We start from the raw sequence: 24,859 nt of genomic DNA, 5'->3' as shown, positions 1-24,859 counted from the left end.
TGTGCGGTGCCATCTGTCCAGGTCTGTCTCCTCACCTTTTCTCCTCTTTCTTTTGTGCTTCTCATTATTATCATCCAAATTACAGAAAGTAAACAACAATTTTGTCACCTTTTTAAGGGTGAATCTTAAAGCCTAATTCAGTACATGGACATCGCACGTGTTTGTGGAAGTAAATTTGCCATTCATTTTTTCTCATAGATTCTCAGAAAAAAAAAAAAAAAAAGAAATTATTTAAAATCTGATTCTGAAACTTCATAAAAACAAGTTATCAAAACATTTAGCACAATCTTGAGTTTTAATGGCCCTTTTGGACAACCGTATTAGTTAGCTCTTAGCTTGTTAGCCTCCGTGATGCCTTTGAACTCTTAATATATGAATTTTTCTAAAAGTCAGTGGGAAAAATGAATGGAAATTTAACTTTTGGAACCAGAGCAGACTTCAAAGTGGGCGGGACTGTTGAGCTCTGTATACTCTGTAATGCAATCCAAACTTTAAATGTGGATTTCTCTGGAATTATTAGTCCTATCAACATGAAAAAGAACAAAACAAAACACAACTGTAATGACCCTGACATCCTGCCGTCTGTTGTTTCCCATATCTCCAAGCCTTATTTCTTTGTGCCGTCACACCGTGTTACCACTTTGTCTCTTAACGACATGGATTTTAATATTACATTCCAGACAAAAGCATATGTCTTCTTGAATTATAATGTCATCTTTTCCATTTAATAAATTTTTGTTGAACCAAAGAATGATTTCCATTTTTTAATATGATCTATTTTCTTTTAACAAATTATTCAAATTGAACAAGTGACATAATATCTTTAGCTCAACATTTCATTTCCTTGAGTGTATATTGACTTAATCACTTGACAGATTGCTTCTAATTTTTACCTCAGATGTAACATTGGCATTTCTCTCTCATCTCCACTCCACTTTGTGTATTTGTGGGCTACGGCGCATGCTAATTTATTCATGACCACTGTTCTGTCTCTGTCGGAAGAGATTAGAAAACAGTGGCAGCTTTAAACCTGACTTTTAATCAGTAGAACACCACATTGAATTTCTCTGCATCATCTTGACAAACCAGCTAATGAATACTTCTAATGTCATTCAGTCTTGGTTATTTTATCCCTCACCACAACTATATCAACTAGCATTCACATCAAGCGACGTGAAAAGCTGTGATCCAATGAGAAGATAGGAAAACAATAGTATAATGTATAGAGGGGGAAAAAGCTGCTTTGTGATTGGCTGTTTCTTTTAAAGGAGACTGAACCAGGCTTTTTGCTGTACAGTGGTTGCTATATGACCGGGATAGTGCCTTAACATGGGCATCTGGAAACTGTGAAGGTGCCACTGTGAAACCGGGAACAATAGCTTTGTTGTTTTGTGTTAGTTGTACCTACGTGATGTGTTTTTAGTGCCAGTGCTGTGTATAGGGAGACTGCAGTAGACAAGCGGCCAATCAGATCGCAGCACTCTGCTCCAGACAGAAGACAAGAGACAGTACAGCAGCCTCATACTAACATTAGCACTTCCTGTCCTTTCAAAATGAGGTTTGTAAATAAATTAATCAGATGCTACGTAACCAGTTTAGTATTTTGATCTAATGCAATGCTCATATGTTTTACCATTAGCTGATATGCCAAAAAAATAAAGCAGACTTATGCATAATTTAAGATTTATGTTACAATATTGGAATTCAAAGCTATGAAAAGCATGAGTCATTGTCATTGTGATGTATTGTAGTAAATGGGTTGTTTTAAAATGGATGCAGTACTCCATTGTGGCCAGTAGGGACTGACACAGGACATGAAACATAACTATGAGAAGCAGGGCATACTAAAAAAGAAACAGCTAGAGGTGTGAATCGTGTTATGTAATTGTAATTATAGAAAATCTTTATTTTAAGCATTTTCTTGACATAAAAACAATTCAGTTTGTCATCCTTTTATGTAAGCCTATATATATTTTTAGATGTGGTACCTCTTTGTGGCCAGTAGGGGCTGACACAGAGCATAATATGGTTGGAAATGTCCAGAGAAAAATATAATTAGACCTGACCAAAAGACTTCCCTGTACTTTAGCATGTGTTGATGTTTCATATTGTCAGGTACAGTGAGGTTATTTATTTTATTTTATTTTATTTTTTGCAGTGAGCGCAGTACCTCATAGTGAACAGTAAGAGGACACACACACAGGACATGAGGACATTACTTATGTGAAAGCTGGCACACTATTATAAAATAGAGGAAGCATAACAGCTATTCAATTGAACTTAAAGAAAACACTGCAACACAACACTGGATTCCTCTAATGTAATAAAAACACTTTCAATATTAACTGTATTTTCCATACATTTCTTGTTTTTTGCCATTGTAACCTAATGCCTTTGGTTTCTCTCAATGCTACATTCAAACATATAGGAAAAAAAAACCTTGCACCACTCGAATTGCAGCAGATCTGGTCACCATGGCAACACCCTTTTCCCCCCTCCCTTTTCCATCTCCTCTTCTCCGTCACATGTCATAAAACACTAACTGTATAGATCATTAAACTGGCTTTTGTATGTGTCTGGCGTGGGCTAGTGGTTCTGGTAGTACACGGGTAACCTTGAAATTGCTCCATTGATATTGTCTGATATGGAAAATTACAGCGTGGCAAAGTAATAATAATGAAATATAGTCCTCATCTGGATATATATATGAAAGCTGCCCTTTTCTGTCATATTAATAGGTCTATATCGAGGTTGATAATCCAAAGGAGCAGTTTTTGGTGATAATAACAGATTATGTCTCTATAGGTTTTGTCCTGGTTTAGCCTTGTATTTGATCTGGCCTGTTTAAGTCCTGGTTTAACATTAGATCCAGTTTAGTCCTGAATTAGTCCTGGTTTAGTCCTGGTTCAGTCCCTATTATTCCTTATTTACATAAACATGTCACAATAAGTACTATACCAATGTATCAACTATCAATCAATCATTTTTGAGTATATTGTACATTTAGAATAGGATTTACTGGGTTTATTATTCTCCTTTAAGGTCCAGTTGTATCAGTGGTGTTAAGAATTTTCATTATTATAATTTGTTGCAATAGTTTTCTTTAGAAATCCATCATGCTTCAAAATGTGCCATGGTGACAGATCTGTGTTTACATCAGATTTGGTTAAAAGGGACCTATTAGCAGCATGGTTTGTGTTTTATTGGCTAGTAAAAGAGTGCTCTGAAATGTAGCACTTTCAGCGTGAACTCACATAACCTTCAGAACAAGGCAACGGTTTCATATTGTCCTTTTTATCTTCTGCTTTGTGTTAAGTGCATACCTTTGTGCCTATTGTAGATGCTGACATATTCATTTTCATGTCAGGCGTAATCATTGTAACTACAAATACATCTATAATGAACCTTTTAAGACCAAAATGTTGATCCTGACAGCAGCAGTTACGGAGAGAAGGGTGACAGTTTTTCAATAGAAAGTCAATGGACCCAGACCCATGCTCACTTCCTATTTGGAATGAGGCAGGTAGCAGGTTAGCTATGTCCATTAATATATACAGTCTGTTTCCACAAAATATGCATGTTTGAAACTATTACTACTACTATTACAATGCCATATTCATTTCCAAAGCATTTTTTCTTTGTTCCATGTCTATGCTATTTGCCATTTTCTGCCTAGGAACAAATTATTCTTATTTTTGGTCCGGAATGAATCTGAATCTCTCATCTTAAATCAGATCGTGTATACTTGTATGCCTAAGTTAAAACGTTCCTGTAATGTCATGTAATGTAATGTAATGTAATGACCTCAATCCCTTTAATTAGTCTACCAGGTCAGTTGAACCTTCTGCCAGTTCTTACAAGCTTCTGTGGCCTTGTTTACCTGCCTGGGCCAAACTTTTACATTTGTTATTATTCTGTGTTCATTAAAAGGCCCATATTATGCTATTTTTGATCTGTGTTATAATGCTGTTTCTTCATCACAAACACACCTGTGTTTTGTTTCATTCACACATGTTTAACACACAAATCCTGCATATTTAGGCTGAGTTCAACTCTCTAACTGAAAACACTGTTCCACCTTATGATGTCATGAAGTGCTCCAGTAGGTTTTTAAACTTCATATACCTTCCCTAGAATCATTTGGATAATCTCAGCCTTAGAGTTTCCAATCTCTACTGAACTAAAGGTAAAAGGAGCTGTTAACTGAAAACTACCACTTCGTGACATCACAAGGTGGAACAGAGCATTTTGAGCTTTGGAGATGTAGACAGACTAATAATAAAGTGTTACTCAAACATGTGTGAAACTCCAGGCATGTTTTTGATGAGGTGACATCATTATAACATGGTATAAAGCTCACAAGATATAGAATATGCATACAATATATATGACCTTTAATCTCACTGACTGGAGTGTTTTTGCCAAGTAGCTGGGAGGTTGCAGGTTGGATTCTCTAAGCGGAGTCAGTATGTCCTTCCTATGTAACACGGGTGCAAGTGTGTGTGGTGTCTGTCAGAAGAATACTTTAAATATGTATTAAGTTACAGAATACCTGCATTAAAAAGTATTTTGTAACATATTCCGATACATGGTCCAATCAGAGTACTGTACTCTGAATATTTAGAATACTTTCACACACAGAGTTGCATTTAAATGATAGTGTTGATGCATTATAGGATTAAAAACAGCTTTATATATTTGTCTCACCGTTTCTATTTCCATCACAAATTGGAGAAGAGAAACTACACATGTACTCAGTATAAGAGATGTTTTCTATTTCTTTTCACTGATTCAGTGCAGTTTGAAGCGTGAATTGTGTGATCGAGTACAGCAATGCATTCCTTTGATTTGTAGAAAAGTAACTGTATTCTATATTCTGTTGCTTAGTATTATTGTTCTGAATATGTATTCTTGGCAGATGTATTCAGTCACTTCCCAACACAGTGCCAGGTACCCTAAAAAGTTATTTATGTGGGTTTTTCAACATATGAGTAAACGTCTTGTCTTAATTGTGTCCCAAGAGGGGTCAAAAATGAAAGAAAAAAACCCCCAAAAAACTAGTATAAATTCCAAACTAGATACTCATTGAAATAATATTGATACTGAAGAAAGTTGCACCTGAATGGTTTAAAATAATGATCTATTAGAACTAGCATAAGACCATTAGATAATATGTTTTGTATAAAAAACTGTATCAACATCAAGTTTGAAATTGTAACATTGTGATGACATGAAGTAATAGAAAACATTTGCACATTTTGAACACAGAATCACTTGCTACACTGTTGTAGACTTTAACTGTAAGAAGCTACAGTTAAAGACAGTACGCTAACAGTTTCAAGGCTTTTTCACTATTTTCATATCGTATCCTATAGTATTGATTATTATCCATAGGTCTGTCATGATAATTACTATATCGACATATTGTTGGGCTGGGTATCTTTTCTTTGCACTAGTGGGAAATTTTTGATTATTTCTTTTGCAATATGACAAGATTTGAGATGTAGATTGTTGAATAATTAACTTTTATGACTCATTATAGATAGACAAACTAATTACTTAAGAGTTTAATTTTGCTGTTTATTTTATGTTTTTAGCAGTATTGTTCATTTAGAATATTTTTTGGGGGATAGTTCTGCTTTAAAGTTGTTGTTTCTTCATCAAAAACACACGTGGAGTTGTGTTTTGTTTCATTCACACATGTTTAACACACAGACCTTACATACTTAGGCTTTAGGCTTTGAGTTCTTCTCTTCTACAGAAAACACTGTTCCACCTTGTGATGTCATGTGGTGGTACAGGAAGTGCTCCATTGTGTTTTTAAACTTCACTAGAATCATTTGGATAATTTCAGCCCTGGAACTGCCTATCTCTACCGAACAAAAGGTAGTTGTTAGCTTGAAAACTACCACTTCATGACATCACAAGGTGGAACAGAGGATGTAGAGATGTAGACATACTAATAATAAAGGGTTACATGTGTGAATGAAACAAAACACATTTCCAGGTATGTTTTTGATGAGGTAACAACATAATAACATGACTTAGAACTCACAGGACTCAATTTTGTGTAATATAGGACCTCATTATCCATCTGTTGTTTTTTTTTGTTCATTTTTTACATAAATGCTACAGTATACCCAAATGATTTCTCCATCATAAAAGAACACTATGTAATTTCAACAGCGATTGCTTTGCTTTTGTGCATTGTACCCTGTGATCCCATAGCCCTCCCAAAGAGACTTGGTTTGAGATTAACTTGCCGGAAACTCTCCCCTTTCCCCCTCCTCCTCCATCCCTCCCTCCCTCCTCCCTCCCTTCTCTGGACTTTCTCACTCCCAGCCAAACGCCAGGTATTTTTAGCCGTGACATAATGCCCCTATCTGCTGTCCTCTCTTCCACTTCTATGTACACTTTCCCGTTTAACCCTTCACTTTCTCTCTTCAGACCAACCCAAACCCAGGACACCCCCCTGTCTCTCTGACTCACCCCCCTCTGCACCTCTCTCTCTTTCTCTCTCCCTATCCACTGTCCCTCGTCCCATGCCCTCCCCTATAGCGTCCCGGGCTAGCTGTAGTAATTGACTGCTCAGGTTTCACACTTCTTGGGAACTGCAGTGCTTTGAGGGAGACATGGCAGTGGAGGAGGCAGCCGACTATTTGGCCGAAGTAAGTCTCGTTCATTACATTAGCAAAGAGCCGATATGTTTATTATGAGAAGCAATGGGATGTTACTACTTTCTGAATGATGTGTAGCCATAGGGGGCAAGCTGTGTCCTGCACCACTTTGCTGCAGTGTAAAAGTGCACGGATATATGGACATCTGCCATGTTTTTAAATGAGTATTATAGGAGTTTTAATAGGAATTGCTTTGTACATAGTTGTTGTATTGCAGTAGTTTGCCTTAGTTTTGTGTTGCACTCTGGTCAATACAGGGACCTGACCTTGGCAAGTGGTGCAGGTTCCAACTATGCAAATTAAACCAGCAAAATATCCGCTAATGTAAATGAATGGGTTGTAATATATCGCTAACGCTAACGAAATAAGCTTGATGTTAGCTGCATTTGAGATCAACACCATCATCGCTAAGACGGCTGCTGATGGGGTATACATTACACAATGCAGTATGCAGCAGTTCATGTGACTGGCACTGAGTTTGCTCCCTGCACAACAAACACTAGATCAAGACACTTCTAATCTGTTAGACCTGTCATGGTATCACATTTTGAAGTGCGATATATTGCTCAAGTAAATGATAATATTGAATCCAAACCATAAAACAGAATGCAACACTTAAGTAGTTAGTTTGTATTTGTAATAAGTCATAGAAGTTCAACCCTCTACAGCTCAAAACTCATCTTAGAAAAAATCAATTTTACTAATGCAAAAAAAAAAAAGTTCCCACGATAAACTTTGACCTCCAAAAAGTAAATGGTAAAATGGTCACATATTTATATAGCGCATTCCACCTTCAAGGTACTTAAAGCTCTTTACATCAAGGAAACACTCACCCATCCACACACACATTCATACACCAGTGTACACAGACATCGGGGGCGAGGTGGGTTAAGGGTCTTGCCTCAACCAATGATGTCAACGTCGAGAGCGGGATATGAACCGTCAACCTTCGGATCATTGGACAAACACTATACACGCTACTGTCTGTCATGTATTGAACGACAAGTAGAATGATCGTGACAGGTCTAACTACGATATTAACAAACCCATTCTTGTAAAAAAATACTTTTTATGATGTACTTATATTTTACTACATATTGGTTCTGAATGAATGGAAGTCATATAAGCCTGGTGGATTCAGTACAATATAGTTGATCCTGATTATAATATGGCCTAATGTGACCTTTTAATGTTGCAATAGGCTTCTAATTGTGTTTGTTTTAATTATGTTCATAGATTATGGATGAGTGTGTTAAAGCGCATTTAAGCCTTTTTAAGATGACAATGGTAATCAATCAATCAATGGAATTGCCAATCTCTACTGAACTACGGGAAGTAAAAGGTAGCTGTTAACTCGAAAAACTACCACTTCATGACATCACAAGGTGGAAGAGAGTATTTTGAGCTTTGGAGGTGTAAACGTAGATGTAATAAAGGGTTACTCAAACGTGTGTGAATGAAACAAAACACAACTCTAGGTATGTTTTTGATGAGGTAACAACTTCATAACATGGCTTAACGCTCACATGAGTCAATTTTGTGTAATATAGGACCTTTAAACCTTAGACCTAGACCTGTATATGGAATGCAGGGTGTCCTCAGCTGTGATTGGTGGCGGGCACGCTCCTGATTGGTGGCAGGGGTGCTCCTGTTGACTGTCCCAGGACATGTGGAGCTGCTCTGGAAAACGAGCCTCTGTAGCATTCTTCGCATTTCTGAGCTGGATAAATAAAGTGACACCGAAATGGCACCAGACGCAGCAGTTGCTAAAGTGAAGCACGTGTTACTGTGAAGTTATTATCACACTTTTGTTGTTGTTGTTGTACATTTGGATCCAGCTGTAATATTTTCCATTCATTTGCCTTGTGAATTGTGTACATTTGTAGATTTAGTATAGAAATAAAAAAAAACTATACCATATTAGCATAGTCCATACTGCTCCCTGTAGTGCAGCGTTCCAAAACGTAGGACTTCTTTTGCTAAATCAGCTTTCTCGATTGTTGCTCAGTTGAGTCAGTGGAATAGTTTGCCAAATGAGATTATAGCATGCATAAGTTTTCAAAGGTTTGCACAGGAGACAAAGGAATGGTTAATATCAAAGCAAATTTGCACTCATTAGTGAATGTGTATGAAAGAAAGAGTATTTGCATATTTGAAATTCAGTGTTTGTGTGTGTGAATAATTTGGTATGGAAGTGTGTGTGTGAGTTGAATGTTTTTAGAAATGTCATATTTGAATGAGAGATGTGTTGTATTTGATATATGTATCATAGATTTACAGGTTTCTCATCCATCTACACCAAACTTATTTTTATTAAACATCAGCCTGTCCAGGGACTACAGGTGGAAATTAGTATTTATGCTATAACCTGGCACCAGACATCTTTCCTGTTTTTAAGGTCAATGTAATGTCGTGCACTGTCCCTGTTTCAAATAAAAGCATACCATACCATAGTTTCAGATGTGTTGCTGAAAAAAGTTTATAACATATTTATGTTGGTCCACTTGTCCAAAGGTTAGCGGTTCAAATGCCACTCTTGACCTAAACATCATTGGTTGAACGGCTACCATCCATACACCAGTGTCTGTGTAAACTGGTGTATGAATGTGTGTGTGAATGGGTGAATGGTTCCTTGATCTAAAACGCTTTGAGTGCCTTGAAGATGGAAAAGTGTTATATTAAAAATTTGACCATTTACCATTAATGGTTACTAGAGTAGACCTGAAGTTGCAGTATGTTAATTACTACTTTAATTACTACAGTTTTTACTTACTGTAAAACATGTAGCACAACATGTCACTTGGGCTCTGTTTAAGATCAATTATGACACTTTAGTAAATTCTGGTTATTTTAAGTGTTTGATGGTTCCTCTTTCTAACAATTTTAAAATATGTAACCCTAACAATTGTATCATTTTCAGAAAAGATAAACATTGAAAGTACTTTTTGAAAGTGCAGTATGTTTTTTTGCCCTATGGTGACATAATATAAAATTCTAGTCAGACGTCAGCCTGGTGCAAGTGTAACATAGTGACAAGTGGACAGTGTCCTTGTGTTATCCTCTGCCCCATTGAAGAGCTGTGATAACAAAACATTCCTGACTGATGAAGGCAGGTGTCACCGACATGCTGGGCACATAGCAACAGAAGCACATAATCTTATATTTCCTCTTATAGTGACTTAATTCAAATATAATAATTTCATTTCAATTTAACTTTGTTTTACTAAACTGTATGTATAAATGGACATAGCTAACCTGCTAGCCTCCACGTTCCGAATATGAAGTGAGCATGGCTGCACTTCCGGCTTCGACTCTGGCTCCAATTCACTTTACATTGGAAAACCATTGCCCCTCTCTCTGTAACTGCTGCTGTCAGGCTCATCATTTTCACGTTAAAATGTTTGTATTAACCCGCTCTACATGATCTTGGGGGTTTTATTTCACTATTGTGTCCGTAAGTCAATAATGGACTCATCAGACGTCTTCCTGTGAGCATTAGCAACAGGTTTGATTGACAGCGATGCTAAGTGCCCGCTCCCTGCTAAACCAGTGTGAAGGGATGTTACCTTTAACAGCCTCGCTCTGGATTGGCTCTTTGGTTGCTATGATATTCGTGCTCAAAATTCCAAATATGGCACTGGGCTCCAAATTGGCCCCTATAACTGCTCTAGCCTCGATGAGCTTCATTAGGCTGAAGCCAAACACTATGGGTGATGTCACACTCACTTAATCCACTGCTTTATACAGTCTATGGTTTTACTGTGGTTTAAGATACAGCAATTTTGATCTACAGATTGCAGCTAAAACTAAAATATATTAACTAGACTTTAGTAAATGATCCAGAATTTAAAGGCGCAATATTTTATCTTATTTAATCTTGCGCAATAGGCAAGATTTCTCTAGTAAAGGTTCCGCTACCTGCCTGTCTCCATGGAGATGTTATTGTTTTGCTTGGAATGTTCCACTGTATGTCATTAAACATATCTATCTTAGTACAAGGTCGATACGTCTCATACTGTGGAACATTCCAGGCCAAGCAATAACATGCCCATGGCGACAAACAGGAAAAAATACACAGTACAACTTTAATATTTGCAAAGGAAAAATCTGTCTTGGATGGATGTTCTTACATTCTTATGATAAACTGAAACGGCCCTAGAAAGATTACATTTCAAACCACTGAATATAAAATTGTAGATGATAAGGATGTTTGCAGTGGGGTTTGGACATGATATAGATAAATTATAAACAACAGCAACTAATATTTTTCCAAATGTTCAACATGTTTCTTTGTGTGTACGTGTTGTTGGCACAGTTATAGTGGACAGATTAGTGTTTAAACTGAAGGCTGAGCTGATTCCCAGGCTGTGAATAGACTTTATAATGGCTCTTATCTGGACCATCTCCACAAACACAAGCTGAACATGTCTATGGTGTCAGCAGCCGCCAACACTGGGATCAGCGGATGTGCAGGGGGCCACTGGGAATACAGGGGCTGGAACAGGCTGCTTTAAAGTCATAACTCCAGCAAACTTCATAATGACAGTGGGAAGTGTTGTTTTTACTCCCAAAACATGTTTAATTAATGGAATATAGAGCTACATACAAGATAACATGTGTTTAGATGCTATAGTTTTATTGGGTAGCATGGAACAGGAAATCATGTGGAGATCAGAGTCACGTTGGCCTTTTTTGTTGCCATGTGATAGTTTTGTTATTAAAGACATACTGTGCAGCTTGAATCAAAATATTTATTATAGTGTATAGTACTTAATAAGTCTTGTGTTCTGTACAGAACTTAGACTTAGTCCAGTATGTGGTCAGGCTTGGAGTTGCAGAAAAAAAAATTGCCCCTAGATGTTTTGGTCTGGAGTGGCCCCTCTACAATAACAGCTGTCCAGTGGTTGAAATGAAAACGACGGGTCACTGAAGTTCATTAAAGAAATAACTCATCAGAGCCCATCTTTTTGTGGCTGTTGATAGGTTCAAAAAATTGATTTATACTGACACCTGCCTCTGTTTTTAATGTTTTAAATGGACATTTGCAGTTCTTTTTTTGTTAATTTTTTGCATTTTTTCGTCAAACTAATGAATTTCAATTCTCAATTAGATTTTTATTTTGTAGTTTTAGAAATATATATATTTTTTATTTTATTTTTTTCTCTTGCTGTCTTTTAATAGTTTTTAATTTGGACAATAAGCTGGCCTGGGATCCACAACACACTTCTTTAATACTTTACAAAGATGTGAGATGTGAGACCGGTGAATCTCCCCGTTTTCAAATGAGTGTGATTGACAGGTGGATTAGCCAATAGGAAACATGCATGGTCTGTCCGTATCAGGGAAAAATAAAGGAAAAAAAAATCACATGGGGCTGAAGAACATTGCAGATTTCTACAGAATAAATGAACAAAATACTGAACTCTGTTAATCAGAGGTGAAATAAATGTGATTGTATTTGTGAATCATAGGTGACCAGTGTGCTCTTTTGTTTAACATGTGTCTCTAAAACAAATAGACCTGATTGGACGATCACATTTGACCAGGCTTGAGGCGCAACAGAGGACAAGTGGACTAGACTGACACCAATCTGTATAAAAAATACAGAGACATATCATTCTGGATATGCCAGGCAAAGAATAAACTGCATATTCTAATCCCCCATATCTCCAAAATGGCAACTCCGATATTATCAATTTTTCAATACACCTCCCACCTCTAGATAGCATAAAAGAAGTTAGTAAATCATTGGTACACACCACTGGTCTCAGACATCAACCTTTCAAATCTTGGAGACTGTTTACCTTTTCCCAGGCCTCCTCCTCCTCTCACTCTTTACTCTGTATTTTGTAACATTTCAGCACTTCTCTGATTCCATCTCATTATGTCCCTAAAGCACAAACTGTAAACATCCTGCATTTAACTGTCCCTAGAGCAGCACCACACCCAGTAATTTTAATACGCAAAGATTAAACCCATTCTATTGCCAAATCTCTTCATCTTTCACTCGGCCTGGATGCGGTGGCTCAGAGGTGTCATGGCATATCTGCGTTTTATAACACCAACAGCCAGGCATCTCACTGAAATAGCTAATCTTTTCGTAGGCGTTTGTATTTGGCAACCTCCAGGCTGTTTTAAATTAAGACATGTTGAATAAGGTCTTGGAGGCAGTTGGCACCAGTAGGAGGAAGTTTATATTGTTTTTTTGTTTTTTTTTGTCACTATTGGTTCAGAAATCTTAAATAAAGACAAAATGGGTGTTCATTTTGTTTACTGTGAAATAAATATGAGGGCTATGATGGCTTTGTTGCACAATGTGAAAAGCATTTTACTAAAACTCGAATCTTAGGGGTGTTTTTTAATCAAAGTTCATCCGCAGTATCTTTATTATTTCTTTAATTTATTATTTTCACAGTGGAAATTGTTGCATGGTGGTTGAATTTTAGCAAACACATGTATACTGCTCTAAGACACTTTATTTAAAAGAGTTAGCCCACATAGGTTTTATTAGACAGGGCAGAAGTGTGAAGTGGAGTGAAGACGTTCAATAAATTATTAGAGCTGGGATTGCTGAGGCTGGCAGTGACTAAAGATGCCTCCTCTTCTCTTCTTTTTTTTTCCAGACGGATGTAAATGCATGTTACCTTCGGGCGGCTCGGGCGGGTAATCTGGAGAAGGCTCTGGATTATCTGAAGAATGGAGTGGACATCAACATCTGCAATCAGGTAGGTGTCATCTTCACTACTTGAATAAGCATGTTATGCCAAAATATAATGGTTTTGTATAGGGCTGTATCAATGAATGTTGACTAGTCGACTCTAAAAAAATTATCGTAATGGAAGTTTGAAACTTGTAATTGTTATCTGAACTCTAAAACTCACAAGAAAAGATGTTATAATGTTGTTTTCTCATCACACATGTTTAATATTTAGAGTTCTTCTCTCAAACAAAAAACACTCTTCAAATCTGTTCTTGTGATCTTGTGATGTCATGCAATAATACAGGAAGTGTTTTTAAACTCCAAACACCTTCACTAGAATCATTTGGATCATTTCAGCCCTGGAATTGCCAATTTCTACTGAACTAAATATAAAAAGGTAGCTGTTAACTCGAAAACTACCACTACACATGACATCACAAGGTGGAACAGAGCATTTTGAGCTTTGGAGATGTAGACTAATGACAAAAGATTACTCTAACATGTGTGAATGAAACAAAACACAACTCCGGGTGTGTAGTTGATGAGGTAACAACATTATAAAGCGGCTAAAAGCTCACGAGAGTCAAATTTGCATAATACAGGACTTTTAAATCAAAACACTAACTCGTCAATTGCTAAAATAATTATCATTTGCAATAATTATCTAGTATTGTAATTTTGACATTTTTATTTTCTCCTCTAGAACGGCCTTAACGCTCTGCACCTGGCGTCGAAGGAGGGCCATGTTGAAGTTGTGTCTGAACTCATCAAACATGGGGCCAATGTGGACGCAGCTACAAAGGTTTGAATCAAATATTTGCTCATATTTATCGGTGATGCTAAAAATAGGCCTAACAAGTATTAGGTGTGGGGGATATTGCTCCCTATTTCTTGGCTGTGTCCTGATATCAGTAATCAGACAATATGTTCACAATCTTACAGAAAGGGGGTAAAACTTCTGGGCCTGTCACGATAACATATTTTGAAGTTCAATATATCGCTGAAGTAAATATAGACGATAGACGATAAATTATAATATTGAAACTAGTTTATGCCACTGACACAATAACCCAAGAGCAGATTTAAACCACAAAAACTATTCTAAATCTACAATATTGTTGAAAAATGATTAGCTGCAATAAATAAACAACAGAATGAAACACTTTAGTGTATAGTTTGCATCTATAATGAGTCATAGAAGTTATTAATTCAACTTTTTACAGCTTAAATTATTATTATTATTAGCTTATTCTATAGCCAAAAAATAAATAAATAAATTCCCAGTAGTGCAGAAAATATATAAATACTGACTGCAAATAAATATTGCTCTAACTTTCACATATTGAACATAAATCGATATAGTAATTATCATGACAGGCCTAAAAACTTGTCTTTAAATGTGTTGGTCAAGGTTTAAGTGTCAAACAAATGCGACTAAACTGTAAAAATACCTACAAACGTACATAAATATCACTTTATACCCTTTCGATTACTTTTGTGCATTTCTTGTTTCAGAAAGGGAACACAGCCCTTCACATAGCATCGCTCGCGGGGCAGACAGACGTTGTGAAGGAGCTGGTTACTCATGGGGCCAATGTCAATGCACAATCACTGGTACAGTATGCTACTAAATGCTTTAAGGTTAGCTTCAGTACCAACATGTTCATATATTTGGTTTTTGTGATTGTTATTAGTTCCATGGCTGTGGATAAAGAGCTCCTAATGAATAAGTGAAACATCTTTCGAGGAAATCATGTCTCTGGCAGGCGAATCGAGATGCGTCAGAGATGCATTAGCCAAAACCAGATAAACAGTGTAGAGCTGTGGAATCACATTAGGTATCACTATTCAGTTCAATTCAAGTTTATTTATGTAGCACATTTAACAACAAATTCAGCTGACCAAATGCTTCACATAAAAGTCAACAAAAAATAACACAGATAACACGATACGTAGGAAAAGAACAATAAAACACCAATCTATCCTGTCTAGCTTGTATTAAATGCCAGGGAGAAGAGGTGAGTTTTCAGTCCAGTCTCTGTCACCTCTGGTCTTGCTCCTGGCTTTGGGCGTAGCCAACAGGATGTGATCAGCTGACCTCATGGCTCTGTCCTGTCAAATAAAGAGGACCCATAGAGTGACATTTAAACACAATCAATAACAACACTATTAGGTCACTTCTGATAAATACTTACATTTATCAACTATAATGGCAGAATACTTTTTACAAACTCAAGTAATTCTGCATTGGCTGTTCACAAATCATAACCTATACTTTTATTTTATGAGTGCTTCTACTTGATCAATATTATTTTGAACTGACAGTACTTTTACTACACTATAGATACTCTGCTCCCTCTGTTGTGTGTGTGCGCGCGAGTGTGTGTGCGTGTGTGTATGCATGAGAGTGTGTGTGAGTGCATTAGCGCCTGCTGTCTCTGCTACAGTGAAAATGCAGCGTCAGCACTGTCCCACTTTCACCGTCAGCAACCGCCCTGTCACTATGGCAACTGGAGCCACCTCAGGGAAAAAAAACCTTCTTTATTTATACTGTATGACTTGTTAGATGTATTTGTTAAGTCTTAACACTAAAGTAAAATATAATCAACTCAAAATAAGTTATAAAATCATCCAACAGCTGGTCATCTTTTCTCATAGCATATCGTAGCTTATAACATTTAGAAGCTCAAATAAACAACTTTTAAAACCTATTTTGTAAAATGTTGTTGATTAAAAAAATAAGTAACATAATTGGTGCTTTGAAATAATATTGCTTGACGTGCAGAGTCAGAGTTGGCTCGTTCATCTTTTTGAAACTACAGATTGATTTTGAAACGTAATTAATTAATTGACAGGATGCTGAAGAAAGCAGACACGCTGCGAAATACTGGAAGCCACAAGGACAAAATTCATTTGAGTTGAGTTATTTGCCTTTTAGTTTTGTTGAAGATGGATACATAAATATTTAAGTGTTCAGTTCAGTTTTCGGATTTACATAGACACATTCAATAAATAAAATAATGTACTGTACACTTTTAAAAGCTGTTTACGACCAATTATGTTTTGCTATAGTTTGCAAGATTATCCAGTTAATCAAAACGTGTGATTATTCAGGTCACAATCATAACAATTTAGAAGAAATTTCTGCCCAAGCTATTCCAAAGAAAGTAAACCTAAATGTCAAGTCTGTTCATGTCACATTCATTTTACTTGTACATGCATAAAGTTCATATACTAGATTTGGTCATATACTATTTGACAAGTGGTAATGTTTTGAACAATAGGAATGAAAGATAATTAAATATTTTTGGTTACGGTTTCAATAATCCTGAATAATTAAAGGGGTTAGAGTTACTAATGTCTATTTCCTGAATCATATTCTATTATATATACTGTACAATAACAGTCTTCTAGATGATCATTTTACTAGGCTCTGTGCACAGGAGCATGCTGTCTGTGCCCCAAAGCTAATGCTAAATTGTATTAAAAGCATAAAACATAACATAAATAACCCATTAAAATTGATAAATGTAAAGACTATTGTAGATTAATTCAGTTTGTAGTGTTATTTTAATGTTTTTATACCTCAAAGTTAGTATTAGTGTTGGTATTGAGTCACAAACACCTCCCTTTCTAAATACAAACGTGTTCACCTCATTTGTTTAGTCTTTACCATGTTGTCAGAGTCATGCACCCTCAAGTCACTGTCCACTGTCTTATCTTTAAATATTTATTCATTTTAGCGTGAATCAGCACCTCATAAAACAGAATTAGACAGGAAGTAGTGACACTAACTCTAAGGTTGCCAGGTGCTGCACGGAGCCAATTAATGCATTTCATTATCATCTTTCCTCCCCAGAATGGCTTCACACCTCTGTACATGGCGGCGCAGGAGAACCATCTGGACGTGGTGCAGTTTCTTTTGGACAACGGTTCCAGTCAGAGCATTGCCACTGAGGTACAAAAAAACCCCCACGACACTCCAGACAGCCCTGTGCACTAGATAATGTTTGTTTACCCACAGTCACAGCTCATAACAGAAGCTAATAGCACAGTACACCTCAACCTGCCATCAGCCATGACCACTGTCCTCCCTGTAATTACTATGAACTGTGCACTATTGGAGCTGACAAGAGAAGACACAGTATAATGTTTGGAATAGGGCAGTAGTGGTTCTAGCATTAGTAGTAGTTGGAGTAAGTATAATATATGTATCAATAGTAGTTTGACAAAGTACAAGTTGTAATTGTAGGAATATTAGTTGATAAGAGATAGATAACAGTAGTAGTCATGGGCAGTTGTTGTAGTTATAATAGTTGAGTAATAGTACTTTTGGACAGTAGTAGTTGTAGTAGTAGTAGTGGTAGTTGTGGTTGTGATAGTTGTAGCCTAGGTGTAGTAGAAGTAGTATGTGTAGTGCAGTAGTAATTGTAGCCTAGTAGTTGATAAAATCTGGTTGCCAGTGTTATAGTAGTTGATAGTTAAAGATTTGGCATTTAAAAAAAAAATGTTATTGTGTAATATCATATTGAGGTGTAATTTGAGTATTCTATATTTTTGCCTTGTGTTTTTATTTAGCTATTGTGTCCATAAATTGAGATATGAACATTAATAACAGACAAATCAATCCCTGAGGTTGCTCCTGTTAGCGTTAGCAACAGGCTTGATTGACAGTTTTGTTAAGCTCCGGCACTGCTAGTTTATCTTCGGCAGCCTCACTCTGGATTGGCTCTTTGGTTGCTATGATACTTGTGATCGAAATTTCAAATATGGAACTTGGCTCCAAATTCGCCCCTATAACTGCTCTAGCCTCGATGAGCTTAATTTGTCTGGAGTTGAACGCTATGGGTGACATCAAACTCCCTTAGTGCACTTCTTTATACAGTCTATGGCGTCTCCGTGCATATCCTGTTGTATATTACTGATGGCTAATTGTATGTAGGTTACCTCAGTGCTGACTAGTGCATATATAGCATAATAAATACAGAGCATAGTTAGCCGTGTGTATTTGGCATTTGTATAGTGTCTTGTATAGTCTCTTGTGTCACTTTGATAGATGGTTCTGCGGTAGTACAGGCTGACTGCCAACAACCGCCGCTGCAACAAAAGTGACAATGACAAACTTCTCCCTAGAAAGATCTTTATTTTCAGTGTTAGAAGTCACTTAGTCCTTAGATCCACAAAAAGAAAACACAACCAGGACAATTTAGCAGCAAAGCAGGTATATCCAGAATGATGAAAAATTATGACCATTGCCATAGATGTTAAGAGTTTAAAACAAAATATTATATATTTTGAATGAGGGAAAAAAAATCCTCAAAATGTTGCATATAACAGTGGTGGTGGAAGAAGTACTCAATTGTGCTACTTAAGTAAAGTACAGATACTGGAGCAAAAAAAAATACAATATCACAGTAAAAGTACACATGGGCATATCTACTTAAGTAAAGGTGTTCAGTACGTGTATATGAAAATGAACTTAAAGAGCAAAAATTAAAAGTATTTTGTGCATATTGTAAGGCTTCAAATATATTGAGCTTTATACAGATGTGTGCTGGATAATAGAAACACAGAAACAATTAAATCAATAATTTTTCCAAGCTGATTTTATTTGTACATTTTTGTTTGCTCTAACTATGAATATGTTAAAAATAAACAATGATAAAAAATACTTTTACAAATACCTTCTCTCAAATGTAGTTAAGTAAAAGTAAAAAATATCCACAAAATGTACTTAAATAAAGTACCGATACCCTCAGTACTTAAGCACAATACTTTACTCCTTTCATTTCATTACATTCCACCACTGTGGACAAGAAGCAGAAACCCATGAATACTGCTTTGAGTGATTGTGATATATTTTATCATGCAAAAGTTAAATATTAACTTTTGCATGTTAAAATACATCACAATCACTATGGAAAGTTACAATACAAATTGATCCATGAAAGATTCTCCTATTTTGAACTACAGTAAAAGTTTTACTATTGCTTTGCAGGAACTGACAGTAGTAGAAAGTGGTCTACTGCAATTACTAAAACTACTATAATTATTATCCCCTTTGCTATTTTGCCATCAGGCCAAATAGCTGAAGACATATTCTTTCCAAATTTTATGAATGCATCCACTACAGCAGTGTAGTATCTCATTATTCTTGACACATCATAAGCATTTATATAAAAACAGATTTATTTCATGATGTTCTAGTACTAGTTTCCAAGCAAAAGCCTACAAGCTCACAGTCCATCATACTGAAACCGCGCAGCATGAATAATTTAACACAAACATATGAATGGATATACATTTCTCTGCATGCATTATTGATCCCAGGCTGAAGTGCAGTGGCAGGAGGGAGAGAGAGCTAGGACCCGTGAGAAGGAAACGAGACAAGAAAGAAAACAACGGGTAAGAAAGAAAGGATACGAGGAGGAATCATCTGGAAGGAGGAGAAAGAGAGGGCGGAGGAGAGAGGGAGGACTGATGCAGATCTGATGCAGCAGAGTGATTTTTAGATTCTCAAGGACAAACCAAAGACAAGCTCTTTATATAAATGTATAGGTCTAAATGATGAGTCCTAAAGCTGGACAGCTGTTGACAGTTTAGATTTTAAGCTCAGATAGACTCAAAATTGTGTCAAATGGTTTGGTTTTCCTTCATTTGTATTCAATTCACTGTAATCAAATATTTCTTGGTGATCAACTTTTATTTGTTTTGTTTTTTTTTCAAATTCAGCTCAAATATATCCAAGTGTATTCCTAAATGTATCTTTATTTTACAAAGCCTTAACAGCAAAAGTAGCCAATCATCTTTTTTAATACAGTGAAGTCCCACCCCTCCATGCTCTTTACTTAGCAAACATTTGGACATTTTGTTAGCTCAGAGAGTTTCAATAATGAAATCTAGAAATCCATCCACAATACTTGGATTGTGAAATAAGGTAATAACATAGAACATGTATTATTCTTTGCCAAATTTATACATTACATCAACTTTGTTTAGAAGCAAGAAAGAGACAAGTAGGCTAAAAGCTAATGCTAAATGCTAATTAGCTTCAGGCACCACATGTAGGCTAGTAGCTTTGCTAATCTCTTTTGTCACATTTGCAGATGTTTTGTTGTCCTATTTTGGACTTTTAATTGACAGAGATGATTTTTTTTTTTACCACAAATGTAATTTTGTCAAAGTCATATCATTACTATTACAGGATGACCAGATTCTCAAAATTCTAACTGGGACACACCCGGGTTGGGATGGTTAGTAATAATAAATGGTGAAAAGAGCACGTCATATTGCATGTTCTTGACTCACTTATAGGTCAGTATTGTACTGTAATCTGAGGGACTTCTGTCAGTGCATTTTTTTATTTTTTTTTGCTAATTTCTCGGTTTTCTGTATTTTGGCAGAAATGACAATTTATGCTCCTCTTTACTGATGGAGAGTATCAGATTGGTCAAAATAGGGACATCTGGGACATTTCTTGTATAAAACTCGAACAAATCAATGGTTTTGGATAAATTTGCTGGGACAGGGGAAGGGGACACAGGACTCAAAAGTCGAGCTGTCCCGGGTAAATAAGGACTTCTTGTCAACCAGTAGTACTTTGTACCGTGTTATCATAATATCTACTAAATAAAATAGTTAATGCATCCATACACTTTTTTGTATTGTCTTATGACCCTCACAAATCCTGTTATAGTGTTTCTTGCACATGACATTTGTTAGTGCAGTTAGTGAAGTGATCATTTAGCTCCGGTTGCCATGGTAATGTGTTAGCTTCTGTTGCTATGAATATCCCTAAAATATTATACTTTTTACAGTTGTATGTTTTATTTCATACTGTAGGTTGAGATAAGGCTAGTAGGTGACAAATCTGCTTTTATAATTACTTCTAATGTCTAATTCAAAACATCTTTCTAACACTAACCGTATCTCTTCACCTTCATATAATCATACTCTTGAACTTAACCAAACATTAATCTTAACCATAATACGTTTCCTAACTTAAACGGCCCATATTATTGCTATTTTCTGATCTATGTTAAAGGGTTGTTTCCTCATCAAAACCATAGTTGTGTTTTGTTTCATTCACACATGTTTAACACATGAGTTCTTCTCTCAAACAAAAAACACTCTGTTCCACTTTGTGATGTCAAGAGGTAAGGCAAGGCAAGGCAAGGCAAGTTTATTTGTATAGCACAATTCGTACACAAGGTAATTCAAAGTGCCTTACAGAATAAGAAAGACATTAAAATCACACAAATCAAAACATAAATAATCACAAATAATCATCATAAAATTAACATTAAAAGAGAAGAGTGCAGAATAAAAACCTTTCAGTCGTATGCACAGCTAAACAGAACTGTTTTGAGCCTGGATTTAAACATTGTCAAAGTAGAGGCCTGTCTCACATCTTCAGGAAGACTGTTCCAAGTTTTAGCTGCATAAAACTTAAACGCTGATTCCCCATGTTTAGTCCTGACTCTGGGCACCAGCAGGAGGCCGGTCCCTGAATTCCTCAGAGTGCGAGATGGTTCATATGGCACTAACATGTCGGAGATGTACTTTGGACTTAGGCCATGGAGAGACTTATACACAAGCAGAGCTGCTTTAAAGTCTATTCTTTGAGCTACAGGAAGCCAGTGCAGAGACCTGAGCACAGGACTTATGTGCTCATACTTCCTGGTTCTAGTCAGGACCCGAGCAGCAGCGTTCTGGATGTACTGCAGGTGTGTTAGGGCTCGTTTGGAGAGACCAGTGAGCAGGCCGTTACAGTAGTCTAACCTACTGGAGACAAATGCATGGATAAGTCTCTCTAAGTCTGGCTTTGACAGTTTACCTTTGATTTTATAATGTTTTTTAGGTGGTAAAAAGCTGCAGATGTTATTGATTTGATGTGGCTATTAAAGTTCAATACAGGAAGTGCTCCACTGTGTTTTTAAACTCGATACACTTTTAGTAGAATCATTTGGATAATGTCAGCTCTGGTTTTGCCAATCTCTATTAAACAAGTAAAAAGTGACTGTTAACTTGCAAACGACTGCATTGTGACATCACAAGGTGGAACAGAGCATAATAAAGGGTTACTTAAACATGTGTGAATGACATAAAACTCAACTCCAGGCATGTTTCTGAGAAGGTAACAACGTTTTAACACGGCTTAAAGCTCACAAAGTTGATTTTGCGTAATATAGGACCTTTAAAAAATAATCATGTTCCTAACCTTTATCACTTTGGCCAGTCACAGAGGACTGTCTCTCTCGACCTGACATTCTACCATTAACCACTTAAAATGTTCCCTCTGTTTTCTCTCTCAGGATGGTTTCACTCCCCTGGCCGTGGCACTGCAGCAGGGTCATGACCAGGTTGTGTCTTTGTTGTTGGAAAATGACACAAAAGGAAAAGTCCGGCTCCCTGCTTTGCACATCGCCGCGAGGAAAGACGACACAAAAGCTGCTGCGCTCCTGCTTCAAAACGACCACAATGCAGATGTCGAGTCCAAGGTAGAGGACTACAGTTCCCACAATGCAACTGGGAAAATTTTACCTTTTAAAATATAGTGTTTCCCACAGGTTTATACTGAGACTATGGTGGCACAATCATTTCGATTTCGAGTTTTGAACATAAATGGCACTTACTTCTACTGATCAAAACAGCACTGAATAGAGAATAAATATAGTTAAATCTATATGTATATGACTCCATTAGCATATTAGCATAAACATTGCTAACCCTGTAGTTGAGATCTGTACAAACATGTTCTGAAATGTGATTCTTGTACTAATTTGTCAGTTCAAATATCAGTCCTTGTCAATTCTTTTGGACATTTAAAATGTGAACATTGAGCAGGATCCTATTATTAAACCATAAAACGCAAATCTAATCAATAACAGCCTTCGATGTGGTTCAGCCCTATTATGTATCACTTGTATTATCAATTTTTTGTTGAGCTTTTTTTAGTCTACGGGGTCAACAATTTAACTGGAGGGCCACCATAGTCTCCTCTGTTAATGGGGAACGATGCTGTCATTGAATTGTTCTACATAAACTCATTCATATCCATCTACAGCTTGATGCAAACATGGTGTCTTTGGTGTGTTTTGTGGTGCACTAACCGCCCCATTCTCCCTCCTGTCCTTCCTCCTCTCTCCTCTTTATGACCTGCCCAATCCTCCCCTATTTAAATCCCTATAGATGATGGTGAATAGGACTACTGAGGTACATCTCCACTGCTCTGTCTCTCCCTTTCCTCTCATTCATTGTCACATTTCAGGCTGAAGTCTTCTGCCTGTTGCTGCCGTGTGCTTTACGCTCTATGGCATGAATAATGGCTGCTATCGGCGATTCAGTTTGTGCCTGTTTTGAATCTGCAGCATTGTGACTTGGTTGCTTGCAGTGTCTTGCTTCTTGGGCACACACGTAAACTTAACTTGACTTTAAACATAGACATAACATAGAATTTCCGAATGGCGTGTTTATAGATGTTGACAGTAGAACTAACTTAGATCTGCAATGTTGCTGAAATAGAGCTTATATTGAAAAAAATAACAAAATCACAACTTCCTTCATTCATTTGTATCAATCAAAAGGTGAACTATCTTTTGATTGATAACTTTGACTCAACATTTAAACTGTATATTCTGGACATTTACCAACACATTTCCATTCTGTACAATGATCTACTAGTGATCTGATAGATCTAGTAGATCACAGTTTCAACATGAACCTGGTCCATTCGTACATAAATACAATTAGTAATCAATGAATCTTAAATATCACTGTCTTTATTTATTGTTGGTTTGATATTGTAAAGATTTTTCTACTTGTATAGGGTGACGTGTGTTTCATACCAGTACTTGTATAGGTATAAACCACACGTTTTTACTTTTTTTTTTTTTTTTTACCCGACAGATGCATGCACTGTGCACACCTGCATGTGTGTTTTTTATTATTATTTTTATGGGTGCCCTGTTTCCTGTCAGCTGAAAGTCAATGCCCCACTGAAATGGACCTGATTTAATACATTCTTGTTGATGCTGTTTTTCACTTGACAGGAACACTTTGACTGTAAAGTTCTCAATGGACTGTAAAGTTCTCAATGACATGAGATGTCTTTGCTTTGTCTGGGATGTTCCACAGTATGGTATTAAACTTATCTATCTCCATAAAGACAGGCAGGACAAGTTACAGGTCAGATCTGTGGAGAGAAATTATCAAATGCAAAGTAGGCAAGTTTAATACTATAGAGTGGAGCAATCCAGACAAAGCAATAAAATCTCTATGGAGACAAGCAAATGATGAACGATCCACCAGAAAAGCGACATAGTGCACCTTTAACATAATTGCCTAACCCCTCGTTGAAGTCTTAAGTTGAGCTGTTGCACACTCTCTGTATGACACTTTGCTTGCAGCTGCCACAATACCACACAATATGTTTTTATGAGCTAATCCTACAGCATGCTTGACCACTGCTTAGCCCTGGTCT

The 24,859-nt window shown here is 36.6% G+C and overlaps 1 protein-coding gene across 13 annotated transcripts in view; it reads left to right on the top strand.

Annotated features, from left to right (window-relative positions):
- LOC117387351 (ankyrin-3-like) overlaps positions 1 to 24,859 on the top strand; it is a 134,600-nt gene that overhangs the window by 42,393 nt on the left and 67,348 nt on the right. For 7 of the 13 annotated variants that reach the window (XM_055229386.1, XM_055229383.1, XM_055229381.1 and 4 more), the window contains exons 2-7: positions 13,301 to 13,402; positions 14,081 to 14,179; positions 14,893 to 14,991; positions 17,237 to 17,335; positions 22,692 to 22,877; positions 23,569 to 23,592. In XM_055229386.1, the coding sequence (XP_055085361.1) occupies positions 13,301 to 13,402; positions 14,081 to 14,179; positions 14,893 to 14,991; positions 17,237 to 17,335; positions 22,692 to 22,877; positions 23,569 to 23,592 (609 nt within the window). The remainder of the gene's footprint in view (positions 1 to 13,300; positions 13,403 to 14,080; positions 14,180 to 14,892; positions 14,992 to 17,236; positions 17,336 to 22,691; positions 22,878 to 23,568; positions 23,593 to 24,859) is intronic. The other 6 variants (XM_055229384.1, XM_055229382.1, XM_055229392.1 and 3 more) reach the window with 1 other exon arrangement.

This window comes from Periophthalmus magnuspinnatus, chromosome 19 (assembly GCF_009829125.3).
Source record: "Periophthalmus magnuspinnatus isolate fPerMag1 chromosome 19, fPerMag1.2.pri, whole genome shotgun sequence".
In the NCBI taxonomy this organism is placed as follows: domain Eukaryota; kingdom Metazoa; phylum Chordata; class Actinopteri; order Gobiiformes; family Gobiidae; genus Periophthalmus; species Periophthalmus magnuspinnatus.
The sequence above is the reverse complement of the archived record's forward strand: the minus strand, read 5'-3'. Positions and strand labels throughout refer to the sequence as shown.